General features: G+C 41.3%; 1 protein-coding gene across 1 annotated transcript; it reads right to left on the reverse strand.

Annotated features, from left to right (window-relative positions):
- Positions 1-5,399: 5,399 nt before the first annotated feature.
- Positions 5,400-11,377, reverse strand: LOC120550577 (cytochrome P450 26A1). The gene is made up of 7 exons (XM_039787172.1): positions 10,719-11,377; positions 9,921-10,145; positions 8,877-9,158; positions 8,033-8,182; positions 7,391-7,525; positions 6,357-6,503; positions 5,400-6,239 (listed from the first exon to the last, which is right to left on the reverse strand). Exons 1-7 carry the CDS (start codon positions 10,905-10,907, stop codon positions 5,895-5,897), a joined length of 1,473 nt encoding a protein of 490 aa, XP_039643106.1. The 5' UTR covers positions 10,908-11,377; the 3' UTR covers positions 5,400-5,894.
- Positions 11,378-13,220: the final 1,843 nt, after the last annotated feature.

The following is a 13,220-nucleotide window of genomic DNA, read 5'->3' on the forward strand; positions in this document are numbered from 1 at the left end:
GACGCAAGGGCGGCGTTTTCGAAAAAGAGCGTCTTCAGGCAATGCGTTTACAGGATTTGTTTGGACGATCGGCCAAAACAATGCAAATCATGTGCATTTAATGAAAACAATCACAATCGTCTTATAAGCGCCGGACTCAATGATGGTGCCTCTGCAAAGTAGCCTCAGGAAGGAACTTGTTTTGGTGGAATGTGTACGTTCAAAAGTAGTTTTAGTCGTGCAACAGAAAACTCCGATTGGACAGATAGTCTAGCTAACTGTCTGGATTTACCCTGCAGAGATCTGAGGAGCAGTTAACCATAGTCCTCACAAATCCACCGGAGGTTAGAACGCCAACACAGAGACAGAGGAAGGTAATGGACATCCGGCCGAAAGAGAGTGTACTCGAAATACAGAGGAAAACCAATAGACTGGGATTGCCTCCACACAGCTCTCATAGACCAATCCCCAATATGTGAAATACCTAATTTTTTTGGCCATACAGTCATGCGTGTACAGTGAATACAGCAGGGGCTCAAAACACAGCCATGGGGTGCTACCGTGTTAAGGATAGGGGTGGGAAAAGCCCAACCTCACCACCTGGGGGTCTGCCCGTCAGCAAAGTCAAAGATCCACTCCACTGTGACGAGCCTGGAGGGAACTATGGTGTTAAACACTGAACTGTAGTCAATGAACAGCAATCTCACATAGCTTACTTGGCATGCAGATTGGCACAGAAACCATGCTGTGCCCTTAACGAGGTGGCTATGTTGTTGAAATGCCCGACTGTTGCTTTCAAACCACAGCAATGTAATGCTAATGTAAGACTGTTAGCCAAACAGTGGCTGCTGTTCATTTGATCTATTTTAATGAGTTTCCTCCTGAATCTATTCCCAGGTTTGACACTGAGGCCCTGTGTGTTACAGGTTTGGGAGAGGAAGAAAGAGAGGAAGCTTTTAAGAGACAGTGATAAGACCTCAAATGATGTGACCAACATATAAAATAAGTTTGTAGGGAAAAAGAAGAAGAATCCGCGCCAGGGTTGAGGGAGGTCAGGGTGGGTGATTCTCATTTACATATTGACATTGATTTTGTCGACATACAACCTAGTGCTGGGGTCTTTCCTCTGGCCTCTCATTCTCTTTTCAAACACACACACTTGCACACAAACACACTTGAAAAGAAAACAATTTATCAACAGGAAGCATCCTTGCTCTCTCTTGACCCTTTGATTCACAAACTCTGTAAATGAAGAGTTATTGTAATTAATCTTTAATTAGCGTGACTGTGATTATTTCTGTTACCTGCTTCCCTTCAACCTCTCTGCCTGTGCCACTTTCTTCACTGTATTCCAACAACATTTAGTGCTTTTATTTTGGAAAGAGTAAACAGTGTATGGATACCACCTGATCCCCCCATCGCCACCAAAAAATAATTTGTGTATAACAGTTAGCTGATAGGCTACAGTCATTTGCAAATGATCCCCTTTAACATTTAAGGAATCTCAGCACAAACAGCAGTAGGTAAACCTTGATCAGAGTACTTGTGTGATAAAGGAGTGTTGATGTAATAAGTACCTCTCCCAGGGTGCTGAACTCTATCTGACCTGCTGAACTTGTCAACAGTCTCTCAAATTATGAATAATCACAGTGAGCCACCAACAGCCATGCTAACGACGCCATTAGCATCTCTTATTGGGCACTCATATGACTCCACAGCAGGGGCTGAGGGGCCAGCAGACGCTGTGCAAACGCAGTTTAAGGAATTAACACTCCCATTGACTTACACTGACTTCTCCAGCACAGACTCTATAAGCCGATTGAATCTAAATGACCTTGGTCATCACACCAAATAACTGCCCATTGAAGTGAAAGTGCATTCTCACTGTGCCTGATTAAGCACGCATTATAGCATTAGGACAAGTGACTTTCATTTGATAAGATTATTTCCTTATTCTGCTGACCATTTGTTTGATTGTTAGGCTCCTGATCAGAGTGCAAACAGCCCCTTGTAAATGTGAAATATGAAAGAATAAATGTCAAGGAAAGCTTTTTTCTGAGTCAATTATTTAAAAACTGATCACCCACTGTAGTGAATGCAGACAGATAAAATAATTAAAATTTTACTCTGGCCAATAAACCAGAGCACGTTTTTCTCCCATCCCGGATTCCTGTGTGGACTACCCAGACCCTCCTTTGCATACGAGGTGTCTATCTCTAGTCACAGAAAACAATCATGGATAGTATAAATATAAAAAAAAAAAAAAAAATTAGTGAGATCTAATTTTGCAACCTTCAAAACACTTATATACTATAGTTTACAATACAAAATACACTGTCACAGGGAAAATGTAAAGCTTGAAACCAAACACAGACAAAACCTTGGAAAGCAGATTTTGTTCTCCTTTTCTCTCTCTTTTCTGTGGTTGTCTCTGCTTCCTCCAGCCTCCACCCTTCACCTCTCTCATGCACTGTTCATGGCAACAAAGTGGTTTGGTGTATAAAAGTGTTGCCTTCAATAACATTACTTCTGTAGCTATAACAATGATTTACTCTGGACCATGTTCAGGCCTAAGGATCTAATTGAACGCAAGCTAGGTTCAAACCTCTTTCAACCCTGTTGTAAATTCACTACAATGGTCACAAATTTAGACGAAAATGGCCTTGGCCGTGCAAAGTTTTGTCTCCACTGGGTGATGGTGAACAATAGAGGGAAGCAGACGCTCTTTAGAATGAGGAGAGGAGGCAAAGTTCAGAGAAGTTCATTCACATCGTTCGAGGGCTGGACTAGCAGGGATAGGATGGCTGGGCATAAAGGTGTCAGCTACAATTTACTATTACAATTTGGCCATTAAGCTGAAACTCTTATCAACAGTGACTTACAATAGGAACAACAGTTCAGCATTTGTGGATCCAATAATCACAAGTAGCACAGTAATAAACAAGGGCCAGGGACAACAGTACAATGCTAAGAAGTTTCTGTGGAGTGGAGAGAGGCTTGGTGTAAATCAGAAGGGCACCAGAAAGAGAAACAACTTGTAAAAGAGGCCAAAGCACATCTTGCAGTAAATCCGCCATTAGCTTGCAAAAACACTGGCTTTCACTGGCTAAGTGAACACTTCTATAAAGTGTTACAAATACATGCAGTCAAAATGTTTCATGTTGCTGATTAGACTGACACTTTAGAACATTCACCGTCAATCTGTGTGTTTACATGTACTGAAATAATCAGGATACTTGGAGAAACGCAGTCAATCAGAGAACGCGTTTATTTGTGTTCCCGCATTGTTAAAGGAGTCATTTTGTTCTACAATGTGCTCCCCAATGTTTCCACTGTTTCCACACTTTCATTACTGTTCAACAGTTCAAGATTACCTGTGAATGTGTTCACATTCTATACACGATGTGATTGGCCTGACCAGAGTCTGGTTTTTCCAGCTCGCAAGTCAACGGAGAGTGCCTAGACCCGCCTGGCTGCAAAATAAATTTGCTACCACTAGGGTGTGTCTAGATTTCTAGGCTACTTTCATTGGTCAGAATCTTGTAATTGAGTTTGTCTCTTTTGCTCACAGTATCTCAAACTAGTTTATTTTACTTTGCTTCATCATTTATAATTACATCTAGGTTTTCACTATGAACATTTGATTGTGATAATTACAGGTCATGGTGATTTTACAATAACCTGCATGTTGTTATCTAAAAGCATAATTATATCAACACTCTTTCATTATGAATCTAAAAAAGCAAGCCATTTGTATCGAAAATGAGTTCATGTATATGTGTTCACAGTATAACTGTCATTAGCGGCACTTTTGCAGGTTTGGGCTTAGGGACTTGTTGCTCTGACAACACTTTTAGATTCAGAAAAAGCTTCAAGGAACCAAAAGATCCACTTGTGTCTTACCTTCAACATTCTAATCTGGATAACTCTGTTGTCCATGTACAAAGGAATCTGGTTACTGTGACTCTGCCAATACATGTAGCCGATCAGTAATCAGCTCTTGTGATATTTTGGAATAATAATAATTTTGGTTTGCAATTATAGTTTATTTGCGTTTTCATTAACAGACAAAATGAATCCCATACACTTTGTTCAGATTCTGATCAAGGTTTTAAGCAAACTGAACCTTTTCCCCACCCACATCTTTTCCAGCTACTTTCCTTCAAACAAAGTGGTCTATTTAAACACCCAGATCCACACTTTGTTAACTGCTTTTCATTGACCAGTGCAACATAAATACATTCAACAGCAATCCATTAACTGTTTTTTATCCTTAATGTGAGAACCTTATCTCTGACCCTGCAGCAAACATGGACCCATGACCATGCTACTACTCGACTGAAGGTCTATACTGGTTCAGTGCCCTGAGGTCTATACTGGTTCAGTGCCCTGAAACTCAACTGATCGGTATGAACTCTGGTTCACCCTCTGTCTGCTCATCTGCCACGGTCATCAGCCCTCTGCTTTGCTTTCCCTCCTTCTATGGATTCCAGATTTCTTCTTATTTTCCTTTTCCCCTCACAACTTATTGATTCTGTAAGGATAATGGAATGTGTGTGTGTGTGTGTGTGTGTGTGTGTGTGTGTGTGTGTGTGTGTGTGTGTGTGTGTGTGTGTGTTTATATGTGTGTGGACCACCCACCCTTTGTGTCTACAGAGTAAATAGGCCTACATTAACTGTCATCAGAAAACTTTACCTGGTGTTTTGAAATAAACCAGAGTTGCTCTTAATCTCATAATTTTCACTCACACAGATCACTAACGACTTTGTTAAACCTTTTGTTTTTATATTCTGTGTATTATTAAGTGTGCTACAATGAAGTTGTGATTGCCGATCATGAGTACTGCAGTAAACCTATTTATCAACAATTTGAATAAAGGTTTTTCCTTAAACTCAGATTTGTCAGGTAAATTTATCTGACAAAACATATATATGACCGGTACATCGGTTTTTAAATAATGATATTAAATAGTTTTCTTACTAAGAGTGATGAGAAAATTGAAATCAATCTCATGTCGGTGTGTGAAGTTTGAAGCTGGAGTCAGAACGTGGTTAGCCTAGCTTGGCCTAAGGACGGAGACCGGGGGGGAAAAACAGTTGGCCTGACTCTGTCCAAAGTGAAAAAAGAAACCCTTTAAAAAACACCCTACCAACACAGGTTTGTGAGCTCTTTCCGAGACCACACCACTCATGTTATCAGGGAGCTTTAGAGCTGTATGTTTGAACTTTGGACTGTCAGGCTAGCTCTCTCCCCCTGCTTCCAATCTTCATGCTAAGCTAGGCTAACCTTACTCCAGATGATCTTTTCCACTCACTCTGACAAAAAAAAGGTAAATTAGTGCATTTCTCAAAATGTCGACATTTTTTTAATACAATATAGTTCAACCCTTTAATTTGAATAAAACAACAAAAACCAAAAATGTTTGCATAACAGTTTATTAAATAAAAAGCCCATACAATATAACATAAGTCACTTAAATAAGTTGGGGTAAGATACAAAAGTTATATAAACAGACTCTACATTGCATATGTACATAATCCTATAGATACACCTCTGAGCTGATTAAAGTGTTCCATGTCTGTGTATAGTGCCTCGCGTTTAGTTTGTTCAAACAAAACATATATATTTATACAAATTCAATGTATTAACATCATAATATAAAATGTAAAATACGTTCTTAAGTCATCTACAATATGTACAATTTATGTTGTGTTAAAAAAAATGGAAGATCATTGTGTAAATGCGGCCTTTGATCGGATTCTTTAGTGCACAGAGTAATTCCAAAAAACTCCCCAAGTAGCTATACTGTAGTTCCCCCTGTGGATTCGGAGGTAAAACACAGATGATTTGAGACTTTTGGGAAACCTGATATTTCACTCTACACTGCTTTTAGGAAACATGATCTCTTGTCATCTCAATTTAAATTTTGTACATAGTTGGTAAACTTTGTTGGCAGATTGTCCACAGGATAGACAGTAGGTCCTGTTTTCATAGTGGGTGGCCCATTTAAAAGAGTCCAGTGACACTTTGTGACCACTTCCACCAGGAAGATCTTTAGCAGGATCTTAGCAAACTCCTTCCCCACACACATCCTAGAGCCCCCTCCAAACGGGATGTACTGGAACCTGGAGGAGTCGCCCGAGGGTTTGGTCATGAAGCGCTCCGGCTGGAAGTCTTCCTTGTTGGGGAACATCTCTGCCACATCATGAGTGTCACAGATGCTGTAGATGACGTTCCAGCCTTTGGGAATTTGGTAACCCTGAAAGTGGTGAGGGGAAATGACCAGTAAGCACACAGTTTGATACAGGTTGTGTCTCATCTCTCGTTTCAATCTGCCATTTACAGATTTAGTTCCTAGAGATCGTTGTTAACTTACATTGAGTTCAAAGGTCTTGAGGGCCACTCTGAAGCCTCCAGGAACCGGAGGGTTGATTCTCAGAGTCTCTTTAATGACACAGCCGGTGTACTTCAACTGCTCCAAGGACTCGATGTTCAGACTATGGAGGTCCATCCCCTGCTCCTCCTGAAGACACAGACAAATTGGCATGTGAGGAGATGCGAAGGATGGTATAACCAAAGTGTAATGATAGTTGGTGAGGAATGGAATTGTGCTGGTTGTTCATGTCACCCAGACTGATTTCAGTGATTTTATCTTACAGTAATAAGCATAATGATTTAATCAAACCACAATGGGTGGCTCTACAAACTGAAAATAATCTACCCATACTTGTTTACACATTAGCCCTGCCGGCCTTTCCAGTACAGACAAGCTTAGTTATACAGAAACTCAAAGCACACACCAAACTCAGCAGTGTTACCTGACCTGGCTCCTGATCACGGATTAATCTAACACATCTTGCACTAATTAGCTTTACTGGGAACGCTTTAATGTGGATTATTATCTCTATGGAAAGCATAGGGTATACTAACCCCTCTGTGTAATTTTATATACTTCATTACTGTAGATATCGGCAGGCACTTTCCCCTCAAATCACTAACTTGCTTCAGATTACTCATAATTCTATCCCCCCAGGGTTTTACACTCCACCTCATGGTCTTCCCCAGCAGCTAGAGTTTGCTCAGTTGTCATGGAGATAGCTCAGATGTCATCGCGTGAATTAGTATGACAACTAAGCAAGCTTAATTTGCTGATGAAAGACCATGATATGGGAAAAAAAAGGTAGTAATTAGACTTTGAGTTGAGACTTTTTTGGCCAATTACTGTTTGAAAGTTCAAGAATGACCTTTTCCTGCTCATGCTTACATATGATTTTGAATGAGATTAATTCAAAGTTACAATGGATTGTCCGTTATGTTGAATGCTTAGCATAAAAAGTAAATTGCAGCCGCCGCTATTAAGGTATTAGAACAACAACAACCTATAGAACTTAAGTTGTACGGTGCAATTACCTTTTCAATCAGTTCCTGCCTCAGTCTATCCACAACTTCAGGGTTCAGGCCCAGGAACATGACCAGCGAGGTGGCTGTGCTCGCTGTGGTTTCATGGCCCCCGAACAACAGCTCTGTAGCAGACTCCTTAATGGCCTGGAAACAGAAATGTTGACACATAAAATTAGTCAGGCCCTAACCAAAACAATGGCTTATATAAGGGACATATTTTTATGTGGTGCAACAATGTAGATGTGATGCTTTTTAAAATTAAACTTAAGAAGTTTTTAATTGATAATCAGACCTGTAATCACATATAGGGGTCGGTTGGCACGGGGTGTGGTGGGGTGGCTTGGGAATGTGTGTGTGTGTGTGTGTGTGTGTGTGTGGGGGGGGCGGGGGGTGCAGAAAGATGTGCCTTGTATGTTTATGTGCTTTTTTATGGCTGTTTGAAAGCCCTTATAGGAACGTGCATTGGATATTAGCAATAGCTATAAATGCTGTGATGCTGTACAGTTTCAAGATGGCGCAGTGTCTTTCGGCAGCCTGTTGCAGCAGCTTCTGATCTATCTATCTATCGGAGATTTGTTGCACAAATGTCTATGCATACAATAACAAATAAGCATGAAATAAAATGAAAAATAAATGTGATTATGTCACTACCTGCATGCTGAATGGTTCCCCATTGTTCTTGCTGCTGTCGATAAGCTGCTGCAGAGCGTCTCTGTGTTTGGACTCCTTGTCGGACTCCTGCACCTTCTTCTTGATGTTCTCTTCTATCTTGGAGTGGATGAAGTTCCTCGCCTTCAGACCCTGGAGGACAGAAAGATGGCAGGAGGAGCAGGGATGGACAGAGAAGAGGTGGAAATAAGGGAGGGAAGGATGAATGGAAGGCAGAAGAGAAACATAATGTAAGAAGGTGAATTAGACTGACGTTTGCATTCACTGGATACTGTATATCTACATACAAACACACTCAACCATTTCACTTTGCCTCATGCGATTTGCTTTTTCAACTTCTGACTTAAAAAAAGGACCATACCAGAGTTTTTGAATATTTAAGCCCATTTACTACAATCCCAATGCCATTCATTTATAAATGAATCTAGATCAACTTGCTTGAGTTAGGCAATTCTTCAGTGTAGCAGGTCTTTTTTATATCAGCATGCTTTTAAACATTGGCTATGATGTAATATGCAAAATCCTTGGTATGGTCATTCAACTTTGTTAAGTTTATTTGTTTCACAGAACATAAAAAACAAATTACATTGACGAAATACAAAAAACATGTGAGGGTGTGGTAGAAACCTATAACGGCCTATATAAAAACCAAAATCAAAAATACATTTGAAATGTCATTAATTACGTCATTAAACTATCCATAACCACACCTAGTCATGCATCTATGCATGTCCTTTCATGGTTCATTTTGAAATTTGATTAACATCTTTACAGATTTAAAAAAAGGACCCTAGCTGTATGTAACGATCGTGGGTTTGTCTCTTACCCTGTACAGTCCGCTGAAAGGCATGTCGATGGGCAGCGAGAACAGATTCTTGATCATTTCCTCGAAAGCTTCCACCAGCTGCTGCTCGTCCGTCTTGATCTGCTCTGGCTCGAAGCCCAGCAGGATCCTCATGGCGATGCGGAACATCAGCCGCTTCATCTCTGGGTAGACCAGCACGCAAGAGTCCTTGGCCACCCACTGCTCCACTGCAGCCTGCACCTCCTCCTGAATGACGGGGATGTAGAGCTCCAGAGCCTCGGTGGAGAATGCTTGCATGATGGCCTGGAGAAGGGCGGGGAGGGAAGATGTGTTAGATTTATGAAAGCAAATGTCCATGCATATGCTAGTATTTTCCACCCAAAACGCATTTCTGAGTAATGAATTTTTGGCCAATGTGCTGAATTTGATAGGACAGAGTAGATCTTATGATGTTGTCTTAGTGCACTGCAAAAAGTTTATTTTTCTTAGAGCAAGTGAAAAAATCTGTCAGTACATTTAGAAAATGTTAATCCATTTCAAGTGCAAATTATCTTCTTTCAAGTATTTTATGAAATTAAGTGAGGTTTTTCTCGACTCTAGTGCAGTGACCTGCCTTTGTCTTGTATTTCGATAGAAACACAAATTTCTCAAAAATTCTTTCAAAAAGTTGATTTCTATTGGGTGAATATGTTCTAACTGGACAAGCAAAAACTATCTCACTTCTTTAATTTAAATTTAAATATGAATTACTTAATGAATTTAAAAACGTACAACAATTATGTTAGTTTTCTGTGCTCCCTAATATAAATTAAGCTATAGGAAGAAAATAATTCAGGGTATGTGCGCCTAATTTTACTAATAAATGTGTTACTTTAAGTAGACAACTGTGCCATAGGCTGGGGCATGTGCATCTGCTTAGAAAGGACAATGTGTCAATAACACCAACACGTTGGTGGTAGTTTTGGACTGTACTGAGCAAATGATAAAGCAAACGTATATATCCACTATGATATTGATAGTAAATTGCCATTAAAAATAAAGTATTTAAATGAAATCCTAAATTACCTTTTTCTTGGTTTTGTGTTGCGCTCCGTGCATGTTAGACAGTGTATCCGAGCCCAAGATGGTGCGTACAGAAGCGGGCCACTGCACGGACACGAGCCTGTTCTCTCCCAGCAGAATCTGCCTGACGTTATCCGCTCCGGTCACGCGCACCGTGGGGTTCCCGAAGAGGTGTGTGCGGTAGATGTAACCGTACTTCTGCCGCTTCATCCGCAAAAACTTTCTCCTCTGCAAACATAAACATACAGACCAATACAAAGAAGATGAATAAACAACCCCTGATACACACATACACAAAATCTACACACAAAGCAAAAACTGATAATAAATACAATTATAAAATCAGAAAGGGATTTCGCCTATTGCCAACTAGCCTGAGTAACACTTATAAGGAATTTGCCTTGTTTGTTGGGGCATAAACATATTCAACATCAATAGGAAATAAACAAACACAGAAACAAATATGTAGGCTACTTGTTATTAAATAACTGTTCAAATGAATCAATATTACGATGATAAATTCACATAAATGAAAACTGAATTAAGCCGTCTTTTAAACCATTATTGCCATTATTACACTAGCATATTTACTCCAATTAAATAGCCTACGATCGTTAACCCTGTATGTGCCATAAGCGTCTTATGGAAGCGCAAGTTGGAAACAGTGCTCATATTGTTTACCAATATGAAAACACATTTAAAAAAAAAGTTGAACACAAGTGTATCACATTTTCTCACAGTGTCTGGAGCATCCACGTGGATGTGTGAAAGTAGGCGTCAGTGACTGTGTCACGCGTTTACCTGCAGGATGAGCTGCAGCGTCTCTCCGATGAAAGGTAAGCCCATGGATCCCGGGGGCAGCGGGCTCGTGCAGCTCGGGTCTCTGCCTCGGATCATGTAAACCTCCCACAGCTTCAGCGCCACCAGGAACAGCAGGACGGGGAGCACGATGGTGCACAGGAAGGTGGCCAGCAGAGTGTTCAGAGCCATGTTGCAGCGGAGTCAGTGACAGTCGGCGTCTTGTTGGAGAGATGCGGTGCAGCGGGCTAGTTCAGGTGAGACTCTGTCAGCTCTGAGACTCCAGGGCTGCTCATTCCGCGCTTTTATAGGCTGCCAGGACTGCGGGCAGCCTGCTACCTTCTCCTCCCTCAGATAAATTAGTTCACTCAAAGTTCATCTTTAATTGTGGGTGTCGTTCGGCCCCGCCTCCGGCCTGTACTGGGCTGACTTGCCTCGCCATTTGTTCCAGGGCCCGCATCCTAATCCCTACCTCCTGTTGCACGCAGACAATCCGCGGCGGATTTCACTGAGAAAAGGTGATGATTCCCTCCGGGACAATGGGAGCGCGTCCCAAGACGCCTTTGTTATCAATAAGGCAGCTAGTTTACACACTTATTACCTTGGCTTAAGCCCCGTTTGTGGGATCAGTGATGATGCCTGCAGGGCGGCCTGCATTCAAGAGCAAAAAGCTTTTAAGCAGCACATTTTCAGCTGCTTCAGCAAATGAAAAAAAAAGAGGCGGATTGTGTCTTAATCCTTCTCCCTGCGGGTCTCACTCACTGCTGCCATTAACCTTAACCCTACTTTTTTTATTATTGATATTGAATTCTAGTTTAGTTCACTTTGAATCATTTAATCTGGATGTACACATATTTCACCATGTGGCATCAAACCGACAGCCTGATCCTTCCCCCTGTTGCCCTTATGATGTGTCATAACAATGATGCAGCATATATCTGACTCTGAGAGATGAAATGATGATTAACACCTCGCTGCCCTCCGCCTGACACCCAGCTATCAGCCTGCTCTCAGAATGAACCTCTTCCTAATCTAGAGGAAGACTTTGACCTGCTCTCTCTCTCTCTGCCCTCCCGCGTGTGTGTGTGTGTGTTATAAAAAATAATATCTCTCCGCGGGTTCAAACTTGGGTCAGTAGCGACAGGCGGAGGGACGCGCGCGCACACACGCACGCAAGGTTATCCCCGGGCTACGCCGCATGAAAAGTAAACACCGAGCAGAGAAAGCGCTCATCTGCCGAGCCACCACATCCTCACCCTGCATTTGGTCTCTTGTTTTTTACGACCTGCCATAACGACAGGACGGGTGTTTATGTGTGCGTGGCAGGGTCTGTCAGAGGGAGACAGCTTGGCTGCTGCTTTTACAACGACACATGACATGGATGTTCTGGCTGAGTGTGTAGGAAGAGGGCGCCCTGAGGTTCACCCCGGTGGTGGGAAGGCACGGCAGCTATCATGACCGTTACAGTCATACAAAAGGCCGGATATATAATGTGATCTTCCATCATGGCTTGGCTGTACAATTCCATGACTTTTCCTTTGACTTTCTGCTGATTCCAAGCAGGGCTGTACTACGGAAAAGGATTAGGGCCACAAGTATGAAACATGTATTTCAGTTCTTATATTAAAGTCAGAATTCTGCATTTCAAATCAGAATCCTGAAATTAAAGTCAGAATTCTGCGATTTAAGTTAGAATTTTGAGAAAAAAAGTTTACTCTCAGAATTCTGAGTTTAAAGTCAGAATTCTGACTCAGAAATCAAATGTGTTCACATGTGGCCCTAATCCTCTTCCGTATGATACAGTTTAGGAGAGTTAATGTGCAGTTTTTTTTTTTTTGTTTTTTTTGGGAAATTCCAGTTTTCAGAATAATTGAACAGCTCAATTCAAATGAAACTGGCAGAAAATATTATCAAACAGCTAACTAAATAAATAACATTTTAAATAAAAATACTTTAACCCCTGGCTTCCATTCTGGTCGGGTATTTACAGTAAATCCCAAAACACATTCAACTGTATATTTCAGTACACAGGAGTTGTGGTGTCTGTAGCGACTGTCCTGCACTGGCACACTTGAATTGATACATTTTTACATCAACCAGGCGCACAGGAGATGAGGTGAGCTCACCTGCAGGCACACGTCACATGCATTCATCCACAGTGTCTGTGTATTTACTCTCAGTGCCAGAGGGGGGAGACAAAAGATACACACTCCAGCTTTAAAGACATAGGTTAGAGCTCTGACAACGCTGAAACTGACGATAACAGTAAAGGTATTGTCATAAAAAACTAAGTATTTCAAGGCATAAATGTATTTGCAACAGTATATACTGTAGGCTACTAAAAATGGAACCCAACAAACAGGCACAATATGAATGTACAAATCCTTGTTCACTGTCTGTGTTGTGACAGACAGCAGCGGATGATGCATGTTCAGGGTGAATGGGTTTCTAGCTGGTCATGCTGGAGCTGGTGAGTTTTTCTCATCACAATGTGAATGTGTGAAA

This window comes from Perca fluviatilis, chromosome 21, assembly GCF_010015445.1.
Source record: "Perca fluviatilis chromosome 21, GENO_Pfluv_1.0, whole genome shotgun sequence".
In the NCBI taxonomy this organism is placed as follows: Eukaryota; Metazoa; Chordata; class Actinopteri; order Perciformes; family Percidae; genus Perca; species Perca fluviatilis.

What these genes read in the sequence shown, in the direction of transcription:
- LOC120550577 (XM_039787172.1), bottom strand. Translation starts at nt 10,907, where the DNA reads ATGGCTCTGAACACTCTGCTGGCCACCTTCCTGTGCACCATCGTGCTC. An exon ending in GGGAACCATTCAGCATGCAG is followed by an intron (nt 7,526 to 8,032) that starts GTAGTGACATAA and finishes TTCTGTTTCCAG; the next exon opens with GCCATTAAGGAGTCTGCTAC. An exon ending in GGCAGGAACTGATTGAAAAG is followed by an intron (nt 6,504 to 7,390) that starts GTAATTGCACCG and finishes CTGTGTCTTCAG; the next exon opens with GAGGAGCAGGGGATGGACCT.